At 38.2% G+C, this 24606-nt stretch overlaps 1 protein-coding gene and 1 long non-coding RNA gene across 4 annotated transcripts in view; one reads left to right on the forward strand and one right to left on the reverse strand.

Moving 5' to 3' along the window:
• sptbn2 (spectrin, beta, non-erythrocytic 2) overlaps window positions 1–24606 on the forward strand; it is a 54439-nt gene that overhangs the window by 21913 nt on the left and 7920 nt on the right. For all 3 annotated transcript variants that reach the window (XM_067405557.1, XM_067405554.1, XM_067405556.1), the window contains 33 exons: window positions 3217–3368; window positions 4013–4186; window positions 5555–5646; window positions 5770–5850; window positions 6746–6861; window positions 7009–7121; window positions 7255–7442; window positions 8766–8883; window positions 8987–9145; window positions 9226–9528; window positions 11662–11815; window positions 11900–12294; window positions 12393–12497; window positions 12661–12819; window positions 13514–13725; window positions 13818–13955; window positions 14161–14380; window positions 14484–14837; window positions 15154–15336; window positions 15523–15725; window positions 18583–18673; window positions 18885–19031; window positions 19288–19551; window positions 19769–19993; window positions 20223–20312; window positions 20430–20723; window positions 21496–21626; window positions 21716–21920; window positions 22381–22758; window positions 22876–23120; window positions 23812–23950; window positions 24053–24137; window positions 24321–24517. In XM_067405557.1, the coding sequence (XP_067261658.1) occupies window positions 3217–3368; window positions 4013–4186; window positions 5555–5646; window positions 5770–5850; window positions 6746–6861; window positions 7009–7121; window positions 7255–7442; window positions 8766–8883; window positions 8987–9145; window positions 9226–9528; window positions 11662–11815; window positions 11900–12294; window positions 12393–12497; window positions 12661–12819; window positions 13514–13725; window positions 13818–13955; window positions 14161–14380; window positions 14484–14837; window positions 15154–15336; window positions 15523–15725; window positions 18583–18673; window positions 18885–19031; window positions 19288–19551; window positions 19769–19993; window positions 20223–20312; window positions 20430–20723; window positions 21496–21626; window positions 21716–21920; window positions 22381–22758; window positions 22876–23120; window positions 23812–23950; window positions 24053–24137; window positions 24321–24517 (6110 nt within the window). The remainder of the gene's footprint in view (window positions 1–3216; window positions 3369–4012; window positions 4187–5554; window positions 5647–5769; window positions 5851–6745; window positions 6862–7008; window positions 7122–7254; window positions 7443–8765; window positions 8884–8986; window positions 9146–9225; window positions 9529–11661; window positions 11816–11899; window positions 12295–12392; window positions 12498–12660; window positions 12820–13513; window positions 13726–13817; window positions 13956–14160; window positions 14381–14483; window positions 14838–15153; window positions 15337–15522; window positions 15726–18582; window positions 18674–18884; window positions 19032–19287; window positions 19552–19768; window positions 19994–20222; window positions 20313–20429; window positions 20724–21495; window positions 21627–21715; window positions 21921–22380; window positions 22759–22875; window positions 23121–23811; window positions 23951–24052; window positions 24138–24320; window positions 24518–24606) is intronic.
• LOC137033579 (uncharacterized) lies at window positions 773–5835 on the reverse strand. Its single transcript, XR_010896853.1, has 3 exons — window positions 5774–5835; window positions 5543–5639; window positions 773–1533 (listed from the first exon to the last, which is right to left on the reverse strand). It is a non-coding gene; the product is annotated as an uncharacterized lncRNA (long non-coding RNA).

Raw genomic sequence — 24606 nt, forward strand, 5'->3', positions numbered from 1 at the left:
TCTGGGTGGAATGCTCAAGGTCTCCTCATTTCTAAACAGATCAAGGCTGAAGAACCAGAACTCCACAACTCTGATAACACACACACACACACACACACTGACCACTCACTGCAATTTTGGGCCTGTTTGGTCAACACACAAATTCCTTTTATTTGGTCAAAGCTAAATATTTATACTCTCAAAGCACAATGCCCTTGAACACCTCATGTAGTGTGTGGGTGTGTGAGTTACTACTGACAGTTATATCCCGAAATTCCATTCAAATATTTGATTGCACAAATTTTTCACATTTGAATACATTTTCATATATGTAAATAAAACATCATTATCAAATACTGCTCACTATATCCAGGTGTATAATGTGTTTTTCATTCACTTATGAGAGGCCAGCGATTCCTAACAAGAAAAACTCCAAATATGCTGCAATATGAGCTTAATGTTTTTTCATAGTAATAGAAGACATTGCAACAAACTGGCCAGAGGGTAAAATTATCTAGGCGTGTAATCAAAGTCAGGCTAGTTCAGGTCTCTGCAACTAAACCAGTAAAGCGTAGCGTTTTCTGTCATTATGTGCATATGTGCGTATTCATGTGCTTGAAAGCATCGTCCCTCCTCTCATTGCTGGTGACCAGCAGAACAGGTTTCCTCAGCTGGTGTGTGGAGTTTTTAGGCAAGAGCTTGATCGTATCAGTGGACCAAGCCCTGTTCTCTATTTTAAATTCTTTGGAAATCATCTGACTGTGGCTTTATCTGCTGGTAATTAAATGTAATAAATCATGTAAACATTATTTATTTATTGTAAAATTAAACATTTTTATCAAACTTAATTGCCTTAATGTTTTAAACAACTGAGAAGATAGTGATCAAACAACATTTTATAAAAATCATCTGTCAAGTTTATAATATACATTTCATCAGCATATGAGAGTCAATTTGGACGACTACAGGGACTCATCTCAAGATTACTAATTTAACAGTTCATCTGTTGCCTAAATTATGAAAAAAGAAAAAAAGGATCAGTCAAGAATAGAAAGTTATTGAAAATATTCAAATCAGGAATGTCAGAATCAGAATGTGTAATTCATGCATAAAAATATCCGTCAAAACCAACACATTTGAACTATGTTTGATTTTTTGGTAATTATAAAACATGCTGGATACTTTCGAAATGCTTTTAGTTCATTATTTTATGGAATGAAGTTCATTTCATGGCTTAAATAAATTACAGGTTACTCAGAGACCAACAAGTCTCTGTCAAGTTCATTTTTACCAGGAGAGGAGTGGTTTTGATGCACAAAGTTGTTTTTATTGCATCTTACAACAAAATCTTTTATTTAAACCCATGAAAATACAAATCCTGTTGGTTTTGCTTCAGGACTGAAAATCAAGGAGCAACCCAAATCCGTACCAAATGTAACCTTTATGTAATAGTCTGGGTTGTGTTTTGTTCATGGTTGTAGTTGAGGATGAGGGTATGTCACACATCATGTCCATGTTGGCATCTGTCTATTTGCCTGGCTGTGACCAACAGATCTATCAAAAAAAATACCACAGAGTTTAATTCAACGCATAGCCTTTGATTTCAACAACAAAATGTATCCTGTATTTTTAAAAGCCTGTTTATTTTGAACTTACTTTATCTGTTCACAATTATATGGCTTCATAGTCATAGCTTTTAATATGTGTTTGTGTGTGAAAGGAAGCTCATCTTATCAGATATGTTGGCTCTGTGTGTATGTGATTGCCTCACTGTTAGAGATAGAAGCAATTTCTGAAAGAAACTATAGAAAAGAGAGTTTCATTGATGAAATTTTGAGAAAGAAAGAGAGGGTAAAAATAAAAAGACAGATGAGAATTAAATCAGGGATGAGAGACAGCCTTTAAGGTTTTACCATCTATGAAGTGTGTTTTGTTCTGTAATGGGTTTCTAACCATGATCAGGCCTCTAAAGACACCCACGCTGGCTTCTCAGATCTTATGTCCTTTACTATTCAACTACCTTTTTTAGCAGCACAGTAGTCAATCACTGTGGTTTTCAGTTGTACATGTACAGGTGTTTCTGAGTGTTACTGTATTATCCAATTCCCTGTGAAATAACAAGCTCAGCCCTGATGGAAGACCGTATGTGTGTTTCTGTGTGTGTGTGTGTGTGTGTGTGTGTGTGTGTGTGTGTGTGTGTGTGTGAGAGAGAGAGAGAGACGATCTGTGACCAGATGGCTCTGAGGCTGACCTTGTGTTGCCTCTCACTGCTATTGTGCTCTTGTATTATTTTGTGTGCTTGTTTTCTGTGTTTATGGGGGAGCATGTTTGTTTAATGACTGAGGCGTTTTGTGCTCATGACATTTTTCTTATCAGCAATTAAATTACCATGCTTCATTTAAACTTGTTAAGGGAATTATCTTGTTGTATTAGCGCATATGACACAACATGCAGGTCTTGCTCTGTCTTTCTGAATATAGGTGGTAGTGAGGGAGAGCATGTAGTTGTAGTAGTGTTTGTGATAAACAGCTTGTTGTTCCTCTGTAAAGGTCATTCAGATGACAGCAGTGGGTTGAGCCTCTTACTGACCAGCCCCATATGCTTTCACACAAGTTCCTGTGACGTTAATACTGCACTCTTAGTAGACACTTATCAGTCTGTAGTCATATCAAGCATTCCAGCTTCTGGTCTCTTTCCATCTGTCTTTGTGTGTCATTGTTTTGATTCAAATTATTATAGGCAGACAAACAAAAAAAATAGAAAGCTTTGTCTTGTAACAGTGCTCTGTGCTGTTGAGTCCTGCCCCTTCCGTCACATAATTGTCTGGCTGTGAGTGAGGTCTGCTCTGATTAATGTGGGCAGCCATCAGTCAGGCTGTCAGTGTGCTGCAGTAATTGAGTTGCTTTAATAGAGTTTAGAGTTACAGTCAGTCCTCGGTCTCTGCACGTCTTTCGTGAATGTTCATTTTATGCACAGTTGTAAAATACAGGTCCTGACATGGCCTGGTGCAGTAAAATTTATGGAGTCTTGTTTTTCTGCCTTTAAATTAGGGACCTAATGTTTTTTGCATTATGTGTATTTTGGGGATAATAAAGATGCATTTGCAATCTTTGTGGTTTATGAATGTTCATCTGTGTCCAAATTGTTGTGTGTTTGTGTAGGGACTTTAGTGTACCTGAGTGAATGTTACAGGTTTGTGTTGTTTGACCTCCAAACCTCTGTTTTTCTCTCTTCCAGATGAGAGAGAGGCAGTACAGAAAAAGACGTTCACTAAATGGGTGAACTCTCACCTAGGCCGTGTGACCTGCAGAATTGGTGACCTCTACACTGACCTCCGCGATGGACGCATGCTCATACGACTGCTGGAGGTTCTCTCCAGTGAACAACTGGTCAGCATCAATCCATCCATCATCAAAAGTACCGACTGAAATTCAAAAAATGTGACGCTTTGAGTGCTGTTGAGCGGCCATTGTGTACACACTCTAATCGGATATGTCTGTGATTGGCTACAATGATAAATCAACAATGATCTACAATGGCTACAATGATCAATGCTTCAAAAACATATTGTAAATAGTCATCAACGAAGCTCTTCACCGAACGCTTACAGAGATGCACACAAACAGTTGAAAGCAGCAGTCTCTCAGTGGACCGATCTACTGATAAATGCCAGCTTTCAAATGCTCCTGCTTTTAAAAAACTTTCAAATTCAGGCACTTCCGTGTGCTTTCAAACGTTCCCGTGGGTTGATAATTGTAGCCAATCACAGTCATACTATATGTTAAGCACATTAACACAATGGCTAATCAGGTATTTACGAATCCGCTTAACTGCGCTCAAAGCATCACATTTTTTAAATTTCAGTATTGACTTGGTATCAAAGTCAGTAGTTTTGACAACACTAATCCATCCATCCATCTACCCTATTTTTCTTGTTATATTCATCCTACATTCATCAGTTTTGAAAACTGCATTGCTGTCTGTATCAATACGATTTCATTTTTGTCATTTAATTTCTTGTTCTCTCTCACAGCCAAAGCCCACCAAGGGCCGTATGCGCATCCATTGTCTGGAGAATGTTGACAAGGCTCTGCAGTTCCTAAAGGAACAAAAGGTTCATCTGGAGAATATGGGTTCTCACGACATAGTCGACGGAAACCACCGCCTCACACTTGGACTCATCTGGACTATTATCCTTCGCTTCCAGGTAGGATGGTGTGGCTTTGACTAGACTTAGGTGTGCATCTTTCACCTGTCACTGATAATTTGACTCATAGACATGTTGAGTCAAAAAAATAATTTTTTGGGCAGTGTGTGTGATTATCTCTCATTTATTGTGATCTTTTGACTTCTTTTAAACCAGGTCTGTTCTTTTTGTTTGTCCTTCAAATGGCTTTATCAGTCTGTCATCTAGTCATAATGAAGTATAATTAGCATATTTTTGTCTGCCACTTCATTGTCCTTTTTTAATTGGCCTGTCCTTTTTTTTTAATCAGCTCATAATTCCTTCTATTGAAACAAGCTAATTATCAAAGCCCAGTGATCCAGACTGCTTTCTACATTTCATCACTGCTTCTGATTAGTTTGTGAGATTGAGATTTCAATTAAAAAGATTTTATTTTATTTTTGTATTATCATTTTAGCTGAATGAATTGAAGCAGATTATAAATTATTACACAGATATAGTCTGGAATGGAACAAGATGACTTTTTTTTAAAACTTTTATTCAGCAAAGATGCATTACTGTTACTTTTGATTAATTCAAAGACTTTGATATTATTACAAAAATATTTTAAAATTTATGTTCTTCTTTTGAACTTATTATTGCTTTTGAACTTATTATTGTATTAATGCTGAAAACAAACATGTTCCACAAAAATATTAAACAGCACAGCTGTTTAATAACATCGACAGTAATAAGAAATTCTTCTTGACCACCAAATCAGCATATTAGAATGATTTATCAATAATCATGTGACACTGAAGACTGGAGGAATGATGCTGAAAAGTCAGCTTTGTCATCACAGAAATAATTTTAATATGTATTCAAATAAAATTTCAAATTGCAATAGTATTTCTCAATATTACTGTTTTTACTGTATTTTTGGTCAATAGCTGACTGCAAACGTTTCAAAAGTACTGTATGAATAAGACCAGTAAAAGATTTGTTTGGAAGCAAAAATGTAATTGATTTATTTGTTGGTGATAAATGACTTACAGGCCATGAACACACAGCAGCTAAATACAACTGTCACTGCTATTCTGAGTGCTGAATCATGTTTAGTACACACATGGTTATTTATATGCATTCTACAACTGAATTTACTCCCAAAAATTCAGGTAGTGATTACATTATTTATGTTAACTTCTCAGTAGAGTATACAAAATTGAACTAAACAACAACTTATAGAACATAAACAAAAAAAAAAATTTTCATTTTCATCTACGTTGACTGGTGTCTAAAAAAATTTAAAAACTCACCAAACCTCAAAACTTAAAATCTAAACTAAGAGGTAATGATAAGTAGTTTACACAGAAAAATGTGTAATAGTTTACGTCTTACTTGTTTGAACAGATCCAAGACATTAGCGTTGAGACGGAGGACAACAAGGAGAAGAAATCTGCCAAAGACGCTCTGCTGCTGTGGTGTCAGATGAAGACTGCAGGGTAAGAGAAGAAGAGAAAGAAATGAAGTGAATCTGTGTCTGTATGATGCTTCTGTTCTCTTGATGCTCTATTGAACAAATACTAGTTGATGTTCTGTACTAATAAATGCTATTCTCCTTTCAGGTACCCGAATGTCAATGTCCACAACTTCACCACCAGCTGGAGAGATGGTCTAGCGTTCAATGCCATAGTGCACAAACACAGGTATCGATCCGAGCTCACAAACTGACAAGTACACTGGTACACGGCCTTTGTTCTCAAACACATTACAAGCTTTGGTATGACTGCAATTTCCACGTGCTCATGCACCTCACAGCCCTTCATTCTTCAGCATGTTCCCACACATACAGAGAGGCCTGCAGGGGCATCAGCTACCATTCTGGCACTTTGTTCTGTAAAAGCATGTATAATAAATTGAAGGAATCATTTTAGTCTAAGTTTGGAAATTTTGAGATGTGTAAATTGTGTAAAAGCCTGTTCACTCCCTTGTCGTTACTGCAAATTAAGACTTTCTTTTCATACTAAGACATTATAAAATAATGTTAACTTTTTAATTCAGCTTTTCACATTTATGTTATGCTCATAGAATTTTATTCAAAATTGATTTATTATTAAGTTAAAAAAAACATGGAAAATAGAAGCATGTGCTTTTCAGATTTTTGGTCCCAGCTGTATTTACTTTATATTGTACTGCATTGTATGATTTGAGGTGAGATTCCTCTTTCGTCTTCCTGTGAAATAATTTCATTATAAACTAATTGGGCCATGTAAAATATTTAGCTGTTCACATCCTCATCAGTCCCACCAGCCCCTCATTTTTGCTCTCTTCCTCTCAGCTGTCGCCCACCAGATTTGATCTTTCTGCTTTTTTGTTTTTTCATTCAGCATAACAGAAAAAAGAAAAGTTGAATTAAATTGACCTAAATAAGGAGAGAAAAATCCCTCACTCCCTCTTTGCAATGTTGAAGTGCTTCCCTCTTTTGTTGGAGAAGTGTACTGCAGTGTTCTTACAGTGTCAAACTGAAATGTCCTCTTGGCAAAGAGTTTTACAACTCAAAAAACATTCATGCTAATTTTCTTCTTTCTTTCTCATTCTTAGGTCAGACTTGATTGACTTTGATAATCTTAAGCGCTCTAATGCCCACTATAACCTGCAGAATGCCTTTAATGTGGCTGAGAAGGAGCTGGGTCTTACCAAGCTACTGGATCCTGAGGGTGAGATTCAGAACACACAGAACCTTTGGGTGGAAGGAGTCCAGACCAAATCAAGAGACAATCTGCCGAATAAAAAGAATGAGCAAAAGTGTGTATTATTTATTATTAACTTGCTAATGTATTTCTGTCATATCTCTTGCTCTCTAGATGTGAATGTTGATCAGCCTGATGAGAAGTCCATCATCACATATGTGGCCACATACTACCACTACTTCAGCAAGATGAAGGCACTCGCTGTAGAGGGCAAGAGGATCGGCAAGGTACATGGAGAGCGAGAGAGAATTACAGTCTACCCTTATGTTTACATAGCCATTTCCTGAAGTGTTTCTGTTTCTGTAAGTGCAAGTCATTAGTCTGTAAAGTGAATAAGGGTTTACTCAACTGTTTCTGTAGGTGCTGGACTATGCTATTGAGGCGGATCAGCTGATAGAGAAATATGAGACTCTGGCCTCAGAGCTGCTGCAGTGGATTGAACAAACCATTGTTACCCTTAATGACCGTCAACTCGCTAACTCGCTCAGTGCGGTTCAGAACCAGCTACAGGCCTTCAATACCTATCGCACTGTGGAGAAACCACCCAAGTGAGTGATCAAGTAAAAGCATGAAGTCAAGTTTGACCCTATTAACTTTTTTAGGCCATGTGTCCACCAAAGCGTTTTTTCCAGCTGCTAGCGTACTTTTTCAATTGTTTTCAATGGGAACGCCGCGTTTTTTAAACGCCAGGAGCGTAACGAGGCACTGAGCGTCTTTTTCAAGCTCAAGCGCTGAGTTTGGCATTTTTTACTGGTTGCCTCGAGTTGAAGAGTGTTCAACTTTGAGTAAAACGCTCTGCTCATCACTGTCACTTTTTAGGCAGACGTCCAATCAGACAGGGGCGGGACAAATACAACACTGACCAACTGTCACAACATTCTTGCTATACAACAACAACAAGCAGAAAATGGAACAAAATGGATGAGAAATTAATATTGCTGGTCTCTGAAAATACATAGCAAGTAATTTCACATTGTGTCAACATTTTTAGTCTGAAACAAATTCCTGCAAAATCAGTTATAAGTAACAGTGCCGCGGATATTCCGTATCATAGCAACAAAGCATCTCAACTGAAAAGAAACGCTGCGCAGCTGAAGCGCCGTAATGCACGTTCCTGGTCTTACTCATCAATTGGCACATATTATTTCATAACAGAAAATTCTTTGTAATCTTCAGTTAACTGATTAACTTGCTCTTACTTTGAAACGTCTTGACTTTTCCACTAATATCAGCTAGGCTGTGCAGCCTATTCAAATCAAGAAGCAAATTGATTTAAGATATTATGGCCTGGTTTCACAGACAGGACTTAGATTAAGCCTGGATTAGGAACGTAGTTTGGAACCACTGCAGTAAATGATGACAGAATTTTCATTTTTTGGTGATCAGATATTCTTTATTGTTTTGAGCATACATTTTATTTTGATACATTTTTTCAAAAAACAATATTTTAAGTATTTTAAAACTTCTCAATAAATATATCTTGATTTAAGAATGTTTATATATTTGTACTGGAAAACAATTAAAAAATATAGTACGTAAATAATTGTTTGCACTGTTGGATAATGTTCACCAATAGCTAAATAGATGTGTAGGCATTGTTTTAGCAAACTCAGATTTGAATCTTGCTGTATTCTGGTATGTAACACCCACTTTTCACCAACCAATCAATTCCCAATAGATAAAATCAAGTTCTATTCAACAGTTTTTCTCACTGAATATCCTGTTTAACTCGTGTATATACTGTACACAATCACATTACAAGAGTAAAATGGGCTGTAAACTGGATTTTTATTGACTTTATTGACTTAAAACATTTGATACCTAGAATACATTCTAGATGCATCCCTTTATTCTTGTATGCGTTTTGACAGGTTCACTGAAAAGGGAAATTTGGAAGTTTTGCTCTTCACCATTCAGAGTAAAATGAGAGCAAACAATCAGAAAGTCTACATGCCAAGAGAGGGAAAACTCATCTCTGACATCAACAAGGTAAATACACATAAAATCCTGTTGTATATGTGAATCTACACAACTCTAGCTTAAGTTTTGAGTGATGCTCATGGCCGGATGTGTTTGCTGTTTGTCTGAGAAGGCATGGGAGAGGCTGGAGAAAGCAGAACACGAGAGAGAGTTGGCACTGAGAAACGAGCTGATTCGTCAGGAGAAGCTGGAGATGTTGGCTGCACGTTTTGACCGCAAAGCAGCCATGAGAGAAACCTGGCTCAGCGAAAACCAGCGGCTAGTGTCACAGGTGAAGTAGACACTTAGACGAAAATATTTATGGTTTAATGCGAGATGATGACTAATATAAAACATTGTCTCCAACTTTAGGACAATTTTGGTATTGACCTGGGCGCTGTGGAGGCAGCCACTCGCAAACATGAGGCCATCGAGACCGACATCCAGGCATACGGTGAGCGTGTAGCAGCTGTAGAAGCTGTTGCTCGAGAACTGGAAGCGGAGAGATATCATGAAGTGCGGCGCATTCTGGCACGGAGGGATAATGTGCTCAGACTGTGGGAGTATCTGAAGGAACTACTTGCGGCACGGCGAGAGAGGCTGATGGCACACAGAGACCTGCAGCGCCTCCTACAGGAGATGAGCTACATCATGGACTGGATGGAAGAGATGAAGGTATGGACTCATTCAGACCAACATTCTCCATTATTTTCCGCTTCTACATTAAAAAAAAGAATGTTTGTTTTTGAGTACTTCAATTTTTTTATTATTTGATGTCATGGACCCCAACATACAGTGGTGGTCAGAATTATTGGCACCCTTGGTAAATATGATCAAAGATGACTGTAAAAATAAATCTGCATTGTTTATCCTTTTGATCTTTAATTCATAAAATTAGCAAAAATCTAACCTTTCATTGAAGGAAATTAATTGAAAGTGGGGGAAAAATCACATTATGAAATAAATGTTTTTCTCCAAAACACATTGGCCACAATTACCCTTTTATTCAATACTTTTTGCAACCTCCTTTTGCCAAGAAAACAGCTCTGAGTTTTCTCCTATAATGCCTGATGAGTTTGGAGAACACCTGACAAGAGATCAGAGATCATTCCTTCATGCAGAGTCTCTCCAGATCCTTCAGATCTTCTTCACTCATTTTCTTTAGGGTTCAGGTCAGAGAACTAGGATGGCCATGGGAGAAGCTTCATTTTGTGACACATTTTTGTGTTGGTTTTGATGTTTGTTTTGGATCATTGTCCTGATGGAAGATCCAACCATGGCCCATTGTTAGATTTCTAACAGAAGCATTCAGGTTTTGATTTTTTATCTGTTGGTATTTTATAGAATCCATGATACCATATATCTGAACAAGATGTCCAGGACCTCCAGCAGAAAAATAGGCCCACAACATTAAAGATCCAGAAGTATATATAACCGTGGACATGTGGTACTTTTTATCCATGTGTGCACCAAACCCATCTGGTGGCTTTGCTGCCAAAAAGGCCTTTTTTTTTTTTTTTGTTTCATCTGACCATAGATGTCAGTCCCGTATGAAGTTCCAGTCGTGTCTGACAACTGAATATGCTGGAGATTGTTTCTGGATGAGAGCAGAGGATTTTTCTTGAAACCCTCCCGAACAACTTGTGGGGATGTAGGTGCTGTTTGATCATATTTTTTTAGGCTTTCTGAGACTCAACTAATCTCTGCAATTCTCCAGCTGTGATCCTTGGAGAGTCTTTGTCCACTCAAATTTTCCTACTCACCACGCATTAGGATGATTTAGACATGTCCTCTTCCAGGCAGATTTGTAACATTAGTTGATTTGGCGCTTTAGTTGATTGGAACTTCTTAATTATTGCCCTGATAGTGGAAATGGGGATTTTAAACACTTTTGCTATTTTCTTACAGCCACTTTCTATTTTGTGAAGCTCAACAATTTTTTGCTGCACATCAGAACTATATTCTTTGGTTTTGCCCATTGTGATGAATGATTATGGGAATTTGGCCTTTGTGTTTCCTCATGTTTATACTCCTGTCATGGTTGGACAATTTCATGTTCATCACCCTGGTGTGCTAAAAAAAAAAGTAAATATGAATGGGAATATACTTCAGAGATATTCTACTCATAAAAAATTCTAGGGGTGCCAATAATTGTGCCCCCCCACCCCCCTTTCTTCAATGAAAGGTTAGTTTTTTGCTAATTTTATGAATGAATGATCAAAAGGATAAACAATGCAGATATTTTTTATTTTTACAGTCATCTTTGATCTTATTTATAATCATATTTACCAAGGGTTCCAATAATTCTGACCACAATGAACGATGATTCTCTCGCGAGAGACCTCCTCCATAAAATATAAAGATATCTAATTTTATGTATAAAGACAGATTTATACTGTGAAAAATACATTTTTGTAAATATTTGCAAAATATATATACTTGCTATTGAGGTTAATCCCAAATTATTTTACAATAACTCCTCAACTCATGATATCCTACCATTGTTTAGAAAACAGAATGCAACTGTAAAAATGTAACTGTTACATTTGATAATTCTTTATTATTATTAATATTCTTATATTTTTATTATTATTTTACCAATTTATAATGTGAAAAAATAGAAAAATTATTATTATTATTATTATTATTGATGATAATAATAATAATATTAATAATAATTTTATTTCTTTAATTGCTTTTTTTTTTCCACCTAAACTTTTTCCACTTTCTAGAACTCCCTTGCAGCCCCCTCGTATGTTGTAATGTCTTTTAGATCAGTCCTTTGTGTTTTTGTTTATGTGTGTTTAGAGTCGCCTACAATCCCAGGACAGTGGAAAACACCTTCATGATGTGGAGGACTTGCTACAGAAACACACACTAGTGGAAGCTGATATATCCGCACAGGCTGAGAGAGTCAGAGCTGTGCAGGCTGCTGCAAAGAGATTTACTTCAAATGAACAGAGTGAGGATACACCCCACACGTAAATAAACATGTGGTGGTCTTGAGCTCAAAATTAAAACACAGTTGGTTCTCCTCTCTTTTTAGATTATAAGCCGTGTGACCCTGCGCTTGTTGAAGAGAAGGTGGACCTGCTGGGCCGAGCATATGGAGAATTGGGCCAATTGGCAGCAGATCGACGAGCTCGACTGGATGACTCGCGCAGACTGTGGCAGTTCCTGTGGGAGCTGGGAGAGGAGGCTGCCTGGATTCGAGAGCAGGAGCAGATCCTGTCCGGAGGAGATAATGGAAAGGACCTGAGCTCCGCCCTTCACTTCCTGTCTAAACATGAGGCCTTCAGGGATGAGATGGCAGCCCGGTACGGCCCTCTGGGGAATAGCATTGCTGGTGGAGAAGCCCTGGTGAGGGAAGGCCACATTGGAGCACCTGAGGTGACAGAGCGGATCAAGGATGTGAAAGCACAGTGGTCTCATCTGGAGGAGGTACAGAACCAGAGAATAGCTCAAACTTTAAAGTGGAATGTCTGTCTTTACACGGCATCACAATCTTATTCCACATTTCACACACTCTCTTTCCACAGGCTTCACAGTTGCGTGAGCAGAGGCTGAAAGAGTCCGTAGCTTTCCATCAGTTCCAGACAGACGCCAACGACATGGAAGCTTGGATAATGGAGACACTAAGACAGGTAAAACAAACACACATATGTTTAACTGACTGTTTGCTGTGACTGAATTACAAATGTCTATTTTGTCCAGTTCTATTTCAAAGAAATTCATCATGGTGTAGCTTTGCTGCTGAGTTTAGTCGTCAGACTAAATCTTTTGTTATTCTGTTTGTTCTGTTTGTAGGTGTCTAGTCAAGAACTGGGCCATGATGAGTTTTCTACACAGACTCTTGCCAGAAAGCAGAGAGAGGTGGAAGAAGAGATTCAAAGTCACCGATCACTCATCGACTCACTACATGAACAGGCCTCAACCCTGCCTGCAGCGTATGCACAGTCCTCTCAGGTACACACAACACACACACACATTAGAAAGAAATTATGCATTAACTACAATTAATAACCAATATTCACCATGATTTATATATTATAATCGATTGACACTCCTATTAATACATTCAAAAGTTCAAAAGTTTGGGGTCATTTAAAGTTTTGGTAACACTTTAGTTTAGGGTCCAATTCTCACTAGTAACTAGTTGCTTATTAGCATGCATATTACATGAATATTGGCTCTTGATGAGTACTTATAAAGCACATATTAATGCCGTATTCTGCATGACCATATTCTACATCCCTTAATCCTACCCAATACCTAAAATTAACAACTACTTTACTTAATATTAATATGCAGTAATTAGGAGTTTGAGACAAAAGTCGTAGTTAATAGTGAGAATTGGACCCTAAACTAAAGTGTGACCAAGGTTTTTCCTAAGAAATTACTACTTTTATTCAGCACGAATGCATTTAGTTGATCAAATTACATTAAATACATTTATAATGTTACAAAAGATTTGTATTTCAAATAAATTATGTTCTTTTGAACTTTCTATCAGAGAAATGGTTTCCACTACATATTAAGCAGCACAACTTTTTTCAACATTAATATTAATATTAATGTTTCTTGAGCACCAAATCGGTAGTGAATGGTAGTGTATGTTACCCATATTATTTATTTAAAAGACTCTCTTGTTCTTGAGCAGGTGGAGGGGCGTCTCCCAGCGATAGAGCAGCGCTATGAAGAGTTGGAGGGTTTGTCGTCGTCATGGCGACAGGCTTTAGATGGAGCACTTGCGTTGTATCGCATGTTTAGTGAAGCTAATGCATGCCAGCTGTGGGTTGGAGAAAAAGAACAGTGGCTGCACAACATGGAGATTCCCACCAAACTAGAGGACCTGGAGGTGGTCCAGCAGAGGTTAGAACAGATACAATAATGCTTGTGCAAGTTTTCATTATTAAACTTATTGATGTGTTGGTGTTATATGGCTTGTTTTGTTTTGACTGAAGGTTTGAAACACTGGAGCCAGAGATGAACACACTGGGCGCTCGTATTTCTGATGTCAATCAAGTGGCCCAACAGCTGCTTGGATCAGACAACCGCAACAAAGAGCAGATTGACCAGACACAAAACCAACTCAATAACAGGTACAGTCAACAACACAAAGAGCAGACTGACCACACCCAGAGTTATCACGCATGGTCTTACACAGACAAAACTATAACAAAGGAGAGATTAACAGCACACAGAACCAACTTAACACAGACATACACACAGAAAAAGTTCATAAAGTTAGATAATCAGATAATCAGAAATGGCCTCACGCTTCTCATTTCTCATTCTTCTCTGAAGGTGGTCTGATTTCCAGAGTCTGGCCAACCAGCGTAAACAAGCTCTAGAATCGGCACTGAATATCCAGAACTATCATCTAGAGTGTAATGAGATCAAGAGCTGGATGAAGGAGAAGACCAAGGTCATTGAGTCCACGCAGAGCCTTGGAAATGACCTGGCTGGAGTCATGGCCTTGCAGCGCAAGCTCACCGGTATGGAGCGAGACCTGGAGGCTATACAGGTAAAAACAAACAAAAAACACATCATTATGGCTAATACAACCATAAAGAAACTGTAGCTTTTATACTTTTTCTTACTTGTTCTCTTCCCTTTGTCTTCCACAGGGTAAGTTGGATGACCTGCGTTCTGAGGCCGAGAAGTTGGCATCTGAGCATCCTGAGCAGGAGGAGGAGATCAAGGGTCGACTGGCTGAAATCCAAGAGGTGTGGGAGGAGCTTCGAGCCACCATGAAGCGGCGTGAGGAGTCTTTGGGCGAAGCCTCAAAGCTTCAGGGCTTCCTCAGAGATCTCGATGACTTCCAGGCCTGGCTGTCTCGTACACAGACCACCGTGGCATCCGAGGACACGCCCACCTCTCTCGCCGAAGCAGAGCGTCTGTTGGGACAGCATGAGGCCATAAAGAATGAAGTAGATAATTACAGGGAAGATTATGAGAAGATGAGAGCTACTGGAGCTGAGGTCAGTTAGTGTAAACTTGAAATTTAAAAAATCTTTATTGATATACACTACCACTACTTGGCATGAGATTTTTTTTTTTTTTATGTTTTTGAAAGAAGTCTCTCACGTTCACCAAGGCTTTATTTTTTTGATCAAAAATATAGTAAAACATTAATATTGTGAAATATTTTTACTATTTAAAATAACTTTCTTTCAAAAAAAAAAAAAAAATCTTACTGACCAGCAGTGTATATTTTACTAAAATTTGACAAAAAACCTGAAAAAAGATACTTAAACCAATTTATCTTTGACTCCATTTGTTATTATTTGTGTTTAGGTAACTCAGGGACAGACTGATGCCCAGTACATGTTCTTAGCCCAGCGACTGCAAGCGCTGGACACCGGCTGGCATGAGTTGAGGAGAATGTGGGAGAGCCGCCACTGTGTCCTTGCCCAGGCCTTCGATTTCCAAACCTTGCTACGAGATGCAAAACAGGCGGAGGGCTTCCTCAATAGCCAGGTGTGTATATTCATTACTGCTTGTACTTTTCTTGGTGTTATACAACTAAATAATGTACATTCCATATCTTTCTACCTTTTTGGGAAGGACACCATTTTAGTTGAATATTCTGCAAATAAGGACTCCTGATTGTGGTGAAACCTTAATGAGAGCTAATAAACCATTCATATTTCTCTTTGCCCACAGGAATATGTTCTGTCACACACAGAGATGCCCTCCAGCCTGCAAGGGGCTGTGGAGGCCATCAAGAAACATGAGGATTTCCTTACTACAATGGAGGCCAGTGAAGAAAAGATCAATGGTGTGGTCGAGTCTGGACGGAGACTTGTATCTGATGGCAACACCTATGCAGACAAGATCCAAGAGAAGACAGACTCCATTCAGGAGAGGTGAGCAGAAACTGTTTTTCCAGCTGAATATTTCCCATTTAGCATAAATTTGTTAGATAAATTTTAAAGGTTTGGCACGAGTAAGATTTTTTTAAAGAAATTAACACTTATTCTGCAAGGAGACATTAAATTGATCCAAAGTGACAAAAAAGACATTTATAATGGTACAAAAGATTTCCATTTTTTCCAACTTTTTATTCTTTTATTCAGTATTTGATTGAGAAAAAAAATCCACAAACATATTAAGCAGCACAATAGTTTTCTACATTGATAGTAATAATAAATGTTTATTGAGCAGCTAATCATCATTTCTGAAGGATCAATGTGATACTTAAAACTGGAGTAATGGCTGCTTAAAATTCAGCTTTGCAATATGTTTTAAAATATATTGAAATAGAAAACCGTTAATTTAAATATGCAACAATATTTCACAATATTTTTGTTTTAACTGTATTTATGATCAAATAAATGCATCCTTGGTGAGCATAATACACTTCTTAAAAAAATAAATAAATAAAAACCAACTCTACAAACTGTAGAGTAAATACTACATTAAATACTTTAACCCTCTACAGCACAGCGTTGCCCTCGGGCAATGGAAAGTTTTCTTAAGCCCTATGTTTAGTAAATTTTTCTTTAAATGATTACAACCAATTAGAAATTTCGAGAAAGTACCAAATAACAGTTCAGTAAGGTGTGAAAGTCACTATCAAGCACCATTTAAAGGTGGGATGTCCTGTTCTGACACATGGTAGTGATGGGAAGTTCGGATCATTTAACCGACTCGGACTTTTGAGTCTCGTTCAACAAAATGAACAAATCTTTTTTCGAGTCATTTCGTTCATTTCTACTACTTATGCAAACGTTGATCCCACTACAAACAATACAAAAATACAATGCTATAAGATTCAGAAATGATTAATTCATTACCTGGGTCTTCAGTTTATGACAAGCTGATGAAGCTCACCTCCCCTCTTGTCTGACAAGTCTTCGGGTTTAAGTCATTCCTTAATGACGTGACAGGCAGTCCCATGCTAAACCAATGCAGTCTGAGCTGGTAAGATAATTGATTAGTTCATTTCATGAGTCTTTCGGGTTTTTGAGTCGTTCTTTAAACACGTGACAGACCCATACACTAAGCCAATGCATTCTGAGCCGGAAAGAGAATTGATTAGATCTCTTCATGAGTCTTTCGGGTTTTTGAGTCGTTCCTTAAACACGTGACAGACCCATACACTAAGCCAATGCAGTCTGAGCCGGAAAGAGAATTGATTAGTTCTTTTTATGAGTCTTTCGGGTTTTGAGTCGTTCCTTAATCACGTGACAGACCCATACGCTATTTCTGACATTTCTGTCACTGTTTTTGTTACTGTTTCTTGAGGATCTGTAGTGTGTTATTATAAATAAATAAAGCCCTGTTATAAATAAAATATTGATTAATTTATCTTTTTGACTATCTATCTGTAAATAAACACTAGGCTATATAATAATATAATAATCCAAGCCTACAATACAAAGTATTTATAGCCTAGTTTGTTCATTTTTACTCCAATTTTGAGTTTGCTGTTATAATAATTGCTTTTCCTAGGCAGACTTGACATATTGGTCTAATATATGTATAAGAAGATTGCTCAAAAAGGACATAATGACATAAATTAAAAGCAAATAACATTTTGAATTTGAATTATTAATGTTAGTTTAAAACATCAAGGTTATGATAACTTCAGCTTTAACAGACAAACAAAACTGGAGAGTTAACGTTATTTACTAATAAATATAATGTGCTTGGGTCACACAGCATAGCGTATGGGTCTGTCACGTGATTAAGGAAGGACTCAAATACCCGAAAGACTCATGAAATGAACTAATCAATTGAATCATCAGGTGAACTACTACTAGCAGTATAGAACCTGTAGAATATTTTACATGCGCGGCTGATCAAATCACCCCTGAGACGACTCGTTCTTCCCGAGTCACATTAAAGATTTTTTCAAAATGAACGAATCGTTCAAAATGAACGAATCGTTCAAGAACGACACATCACTAACACATGGTCACAGGAGCACATGGTGTGAGAAGAAGGCTAGATTATTTGCTTTAGTAATCTCATTTAAAATGACATGACCTATCTATAAAAAAATATGTGTGTGTGTGTTTAAGAAGTTGTAGTGAAACCTTTTGTCAGGTTTTATGAGTTTTTTTTTAGTTTTTTTTTTGCATGCTAAGAAATTCAGTTTCTCTTTTCGTTGCCTCAGGGCAACATTGTATGATAAGGGATATTTTTTGAGGATGTTTCGGGCAATACCTCACATTGGCCATAATGTATTATAGGAAGGGAAAATGCAAGGTTCCTGGGTGTGCGGTAACACCCAAAGTGATGCGCAAAAATTGTAACATACACCACTATTTCACAGCAGAGAAGAAGTGATTTTTGAAGTTTCGTACAGAGTGAAATCTTATTTCATGGAGTACATTATATGGCATAGCACACTACATGATACAAATTTAATATATCAATATGTTTCAAGAGTTTTTCCCTTTTTATTTAATGATTTCTTGATTTGTTTTTTTTGTTGTTTTTTTATGATTTTCTCTATGATTCTGTACCATTGTCACATATTTTGGGGTTGGGGAGAATTAAAAAAAAAAAAAAAATCAACATGTGTGCAGTGGAGGGTTAATAGTGCAAAGTCATACTTAAGGAGCTCAACTGTATTGGAAATGTGCCATATTAATCGCTATGGTTCCTGGCAATGATGTGTCTTAAATACGTGCCCATCCCCCAACATTCCCCATTGGATCCAGTCCAGATAACATCATGTTTTTCATCTCATGTTCTTTCTCAATTTCCTTAAAGACACCAGAAGAACAAACAAGCTGCCAATGAGCTGCTGGCTAAACTGAAGGATAACAGAGAGCTGCAGCACTTCCTTCAGGATGGACAAGAGGTAATAATACAAAATACAGAGCAATTATTATAAGACAAAGTCCTTCTAACTGACATTGAAAAAGATAACACTCTCATATAAACTCTGAGAGTGTTATCAGTGTTATCAGTTACCAGTGAACCACAGCACCTCCTACAGGATGAATCCAGTAGCGCCACATTCAGACCTTTATGTGATTAATAAGTCTCCTTTTCCATCCCTGTCTCTGTAGCTGACATTGTGGATAAATGAGAAGATGTTGACTGCTCAGGACATGTCTTATGATGAGGCCAGAAACCTCCACAGCAAGTGGCAGAAGCACCAGGCCTTCATGGCTGAGTTGGCCTCCAATAAAGATTGGCTGGACAAGATTGACAAGGTATATTCCCATCATCTCCCAGTGCATTATATATCTTATGTACCTCTGAATACCAATATACTTTTTGAAATTGTAATTTCCAGGCCTGGAAACGTAATCGAAATTCTTAAAAAAATTAAAAATTCATGGAAATGCTCAGCTCTAAAATTTATATTTGCTAGAAATTGCTCTTTGTGTGAAAGTCTGGAAATATCACGGAAATCCATTGGTTCATCCAGGGTTCGTCAAATAACTTAATCATTTCTTGTTTTCGCAGGAGGGTCAGGTGTTGGTGAAGGAGAAGCCAGAGCTGGAGCAGACGGTATCAGAGACTCTGAGTGGCCTACAGAAGCAGTGGGAGGAGTTGGAGAGCACCACTCAAGCCAAAGCTCAGTGTCTGTTCGACGCCAACCGAGCTGAGCTTTTCACGCAGAGCTGTTCAGCACTTGACTCCTGGCTCCAGAACATTTCTTCTCAACTTCAGAGCGATGACTTTGGAAAAGATCTCACCAGTGTCAACATCCTGCTCAAGAAACACCAGGTAAATCCAAGACCAAGAAGATCACAACTCCAGATACTCACAGATCACTTCTGTGTGAAATTAAACCATCCTGTAGTCCGTGGGACAGAACATTTGAATGTGTAGTCATTCTCTCTAGAAACAGTGCCAAAAATGTGAATATGCTTTATTCTGTGCAAGTAGACATGTTTTCAAACTAATGACCCCCTATGTGACCCTGTACCTGTGTGTGTCTCAGATGCTGGAGCACCAGATGGAGGTGCGTGAGAAAGAGGTCCAGTCTCTGCAGTCACAGGCTCTGGCCTTGGCTCAAGAGGATTCTGGGACAGTGGAGGTGGATGGTCAGCAGAGAAGGGTGACAGACAGTTTTGCTCAGCTGCAGGACCCTCTAAAACAGCGGAGGCAGCATCTTCTTGCTTCAAAAGAGGCTCATCAGTTCAACAGAGACCTTGAGGATGAGATTGTGAGTCATAAGCAAGAACAGCTACACTGTAAAAAACAACCATTTTGTTAAAGTTGTAAATATTATTCAAGCACATAAGAAAATACCATTTCAATCATTCTACTTGAAAATTTCACTCAGTAATTCACTGTTATTTGACATTTCTTTGTAATTTAAAATTTACTGGCAATTTCTGAGTGAAAATTGTTTAAAAGTACCTTAAGAGTATTTTTCATGTTTGTTTCTAAAGTTATGGGTGAAGGAAAGGATGCCCCTCGCCACTTCCACAGACCACGGTAAAGATCTGCCCAGTGTTCAGCTGCTCATCAAAAAGAATCAGGTAATTGATTGCTCAATCGATGTTTTTGAATCTATAAAAAAAGTGTTTACTTTTGATCATTTCCAGTCTTTAAAACTTTCTTTTTCACTGTCTGACTGACTTTCCATTTTCCCCCAGACTCTGCAGAAGGAGATTCAGGGTCATCAGCCCCGTATCGATGACATACAGGCTCACGGTAGAAACATGTCTCCTGGGAAGGAGTCAGAGATGGACAGGGAGAGGAAAGCTGCTCTTGATGGACGTCTGGCAGAGCTGAGGGAATTGTGGGACCTTATGATTTCTGAGACAGAGAAGAGAAATGTGAGGCTAGCAGAAGCTAACCGAGCACAGCAGTTTTACACAGATGCTGCAGAAGCTGAGGCCTGGATGGGAGAACAAGAGCTTCATATGATGTCAGAGGAGAAGGCGAAGGTCAGTGAAGACTGAACTTTAAAATGAACCTTTAACAGTGATTCAAAGATCCTTGAAAGAGATTTGTGCTTGGAAGTACAATGAGACATACACTGCCATTCAAAAGTTCGGTTTCAGGATGATTTTTTTTTTTTTTTGGAGTCCTGAAAAAAAGTATTTCCAAAATGCATTTTCAGCAGCACTGTTTTCAACATTGATAATAATAAGAAATGTTTCTTGAGCAGCAAATCGGCATATTAGAATGATTTCTGAAGGATCATGTGACACTGAAGACTGGAATAGCGATTTGCTGCCAAAAATTCAGCTTTGCCATCACAGGAATAAATTACATTTTAAGCAGTATTATAATAGAAAAGTTCATTTAAATGGTAATATTTCACAAAATGTTTATATATTTTGTGAAATATTACCATTTAAATTAACTTTTCTATTATAATACTGTTTAAAACATATATATATATATATATATATATATATATATATATATATATATATATATATATATATATATATATGATAAAATTTTAAGGATTTGGGATTTGATGTACATGTACCCAAGTCTTAGGTTTTAGACACACCTGACAAAATTTGAAGGAAAAGCAACCATCATACATCAGAGCTCCTTCAGTACTGATTTTAGTCCTCACAAAAAAATTCTCATATTAGTTCAGTCATTCTGTAGTTCTGAAGAGTTTACGTACTTTGCCAAAGTGCTGTGCTGTTATTGATGTGTTTACATAAGCAGTGTTTAAAGTTTTTGTGGTTGTTGTAGGATGAGCAGAGTGCTCTGGTGATGGTGAAGAAACACCAGATTCTGGAGCAGGCTCTAGAGGACTACGCTCAGACCATCCACCAGCTGGCCAACAGCAGCAGACTCATGGTGAACAGTGAACACCCAGAAAGGTGGGGAGCATACTAGTATTGGTGGACTGTCAGATAAAGTGTATGAAATTATGTATTGGTATAATCCTTTTTTTTCCCCCCTTTTGTAGTGAAAGAATCACTCTGAGGCAGGCCCAGGTGGATAAACTGTATGCAGGGTTGAAGGATCTGGCAGAAGAGCGGAGGGGCAAACTGCAGGAGAGACTGAGACTGACCCAGCTGAAGAGAGAAGTGGATGATTTAGAGCAGTGGATCGCTGAGAGAGAGGTCGTCGCAGGGTCTCATGAACTTGGACAAGACTATGAACATGTGACGGTATGAATTTTTCCTCCTCACTTCCTAAATCTTCAATACTGGAATTGCAAAAACTTTATTCATATCATATCATATATATGTGAGCTACTTCTTTAGGTTACATCTACACTAATCTGGATACATTTGAAAATGCAACTTTTTCCTGTACGTTTTGGCCTCCTGACACTCGTAAAACACTCCTGATTGTGCCAGAAGAATGTTGTGGGAACTTTATTATGTCTGGGTTCTCTGTATCAGCTTTTATTGAATTTTACACGTATGCAGTAGGATGATTTTAACGTTTCCCGCTGTTTCAGTGTGGTTAAAATTGCTTGAAAATGCAAGGGAGCACATTTTGAAATAAAAACATCTTTTCCAAATGTATCCGGATTAATATAAATGTAACCTTAAACTTTCTTTAAAGATTATACAGTGGGATTATCGTCTATAATTCTGGATTCTCTCTCTCTCGACCCTTCAGATGTTGCGTGATAAGTTCCGCGAATTTGCGCGGGACACCAGCACAATTGGCCAAGAGCGTGTGGATGCAGTGAACGCTCAGGCAGATGAACTTATCGAGTCCGGTCATCCAGAAAACGCCAGCGTAGCTGAGTGGAAGGATGGGCTCAATGAGGCCTGGGCCGACCTGCTGGAGCTTATCGACACACGCACACAGATGCTGGCCGCATCTTATGAGCTGCACCGCTTCCATCAGGATGCCCGGGAAGCTCTTGGGCTCATAAGGGAGAAGAAGGAGACACTAGCTGGAGCCGAACTCGGACGGGACCTGAACACTGTCCAGCACTTGCTTAGACAGCATACGGCCTATGAGCATGATGTGCAGGCTCTCAGTGGACAGGTGAGAGCCTTCCTTTAACCTTTTCCCATATATGTTGTACATTTTCTGATGTCTTGATTTTGACCGTTTGATTATGTGTCTAAAGGTTAAACGTCATTCTTTGTCCCTTCACTACAGGTCACGCAGGTGCAGGACGATGCTGCACGTCTGCAGAAAGCATACGCTGGAGAGAAAGCTGATGATATCCATCGCCATGAGCGTGCAGTCACAGAGGCCTGGGAGGGGCTTCAATCTGCCACTCAAGCCAGACGGCTGCTCCTGCTGGACACAGTGGAGAAGTTCAGACACTTAAACATGGTCAGAGACCTCATGCTGTGGATGGAGGGAATCAACTTACAGATCCAGTCACATGACAGTCCGAGGTACTTGCAAACATACACATCTGAATCAAACATACGCTACCGTTCAAATGTTTGGGGTTGGTATGATTTCTTAATGTTTTTGACCGTAGTCTCTTATGGTCACGAAGGCTGCATTTATTTTACCAAAAAGTACTGTACAGTACAGTACAAACAGTAATAGTAAAACATTGTTTCAAATTTAAATAACTGTTTTCCATTTTAATATATTTTATATCATATGGCAAAGCTGAATTTTAAGCAGCCATTACTCCTGTCTACAGTGTCAGTGTCTTCAGAAATCATTCTAATATTGATTTGGTGCTCAAAAAGCATTTCTTGTTTTTCTACTTATTATTATTATTATCACTGTTGAATATATTTGTGTTGTGGATGCTTGTGGGTTTTTTTCAGGATTCTTTGATTAATAAAGTTCAGAATAACAATATTTATTTAAAATGTCTTTACTGATCATTTTAATGCATCCTTGCCTAATAAAAGTAATGTCTTTCAAAAACACACAAAACGGTAATGAACGGTAGTGAATATAAACTGACACGTTAAAAAATGAATACATTTAAGTACATAATAATATAATGATATATGATATAATGACTCAATTCTACAAGAACATTTGTTGGAAACCTGTTTAAGAAGGAATTACATACATGAATAAGTAAAGAACTGATGAGAGCCAATATATTCTCTGTTGTAGGGACGTCTCCTCAGCTGGTCTGGTCATCGCCAACCACCAGGACATTAAGTCTGAGATAGACACTAGAGCAGACAGCTTCACTGCTTGCAGTGAAATGGGACGGACCCTCATCAATAACAACCACTATGCTTCAGATGAGGTTTGTCCACGCCACATACACACAAATGAACATGCACATTCACATATTAATCAGTGCATGTTAGCCAACACTGTGAGGTAATTGGATGTTTGTCATTTCTAGATTCAAGAGAAATTGGATCAGCTTCAGGCAAAACGCACAGAAATTAATCAGAAGTGGCAAGAGAAAATGGACCACTTACAGATTGGTGAGTATATCGGAGGAAGCTTGTTTCTGTGGTTCATAGTATGCTAAAGAGATTTACATCAAAGGTGGCAGTTTTGATCTACATGTTTTTTGATGTTTTTTCTTACGATACTGTTTGACCATATGACATCCTTGCATTCATGTGAAATCTCATCTTATTCCTCTGCTTCTTTGTGTATGTCAGTTCTGGAGGTATTACAGTTTAGCAGGGATGCGTCTATGGCTGAATCTTGGCTGGCTGGACAGGAGCCGCTGGTCAGGGCAGCAGAATTGGGCTCTAATGTAGACGAGGTTGAGAGTCTTATCAAACGCCATGAAGCTTTTGAAAAACTGGCAGCAGGCTGGGAAGATCGTTTCACACAGCTAGAGAAGCTCACCACGGTTTGTTAACTACACACCTACACTTATAAAAGTGCAGGATTTGTAATGATAACGCCATTCATTGTATCCTTTTAATGTTCTCACTTTCT

This window comes from Chanodichthys erythropterus, chromosome 13 (assembly GCF_024489055.1).
Source record: "Chanodichthys erythropterus isolate Z2021 chromosome 13, ASM2448905v1, whole genome shotgun sequence".
NCBI lineage: Eukaryota > Metazoa > Chordata > Actinopteri > Cypriniformes > Xenocyprididae > Chanodichthys > Chanodichthys erythropterus.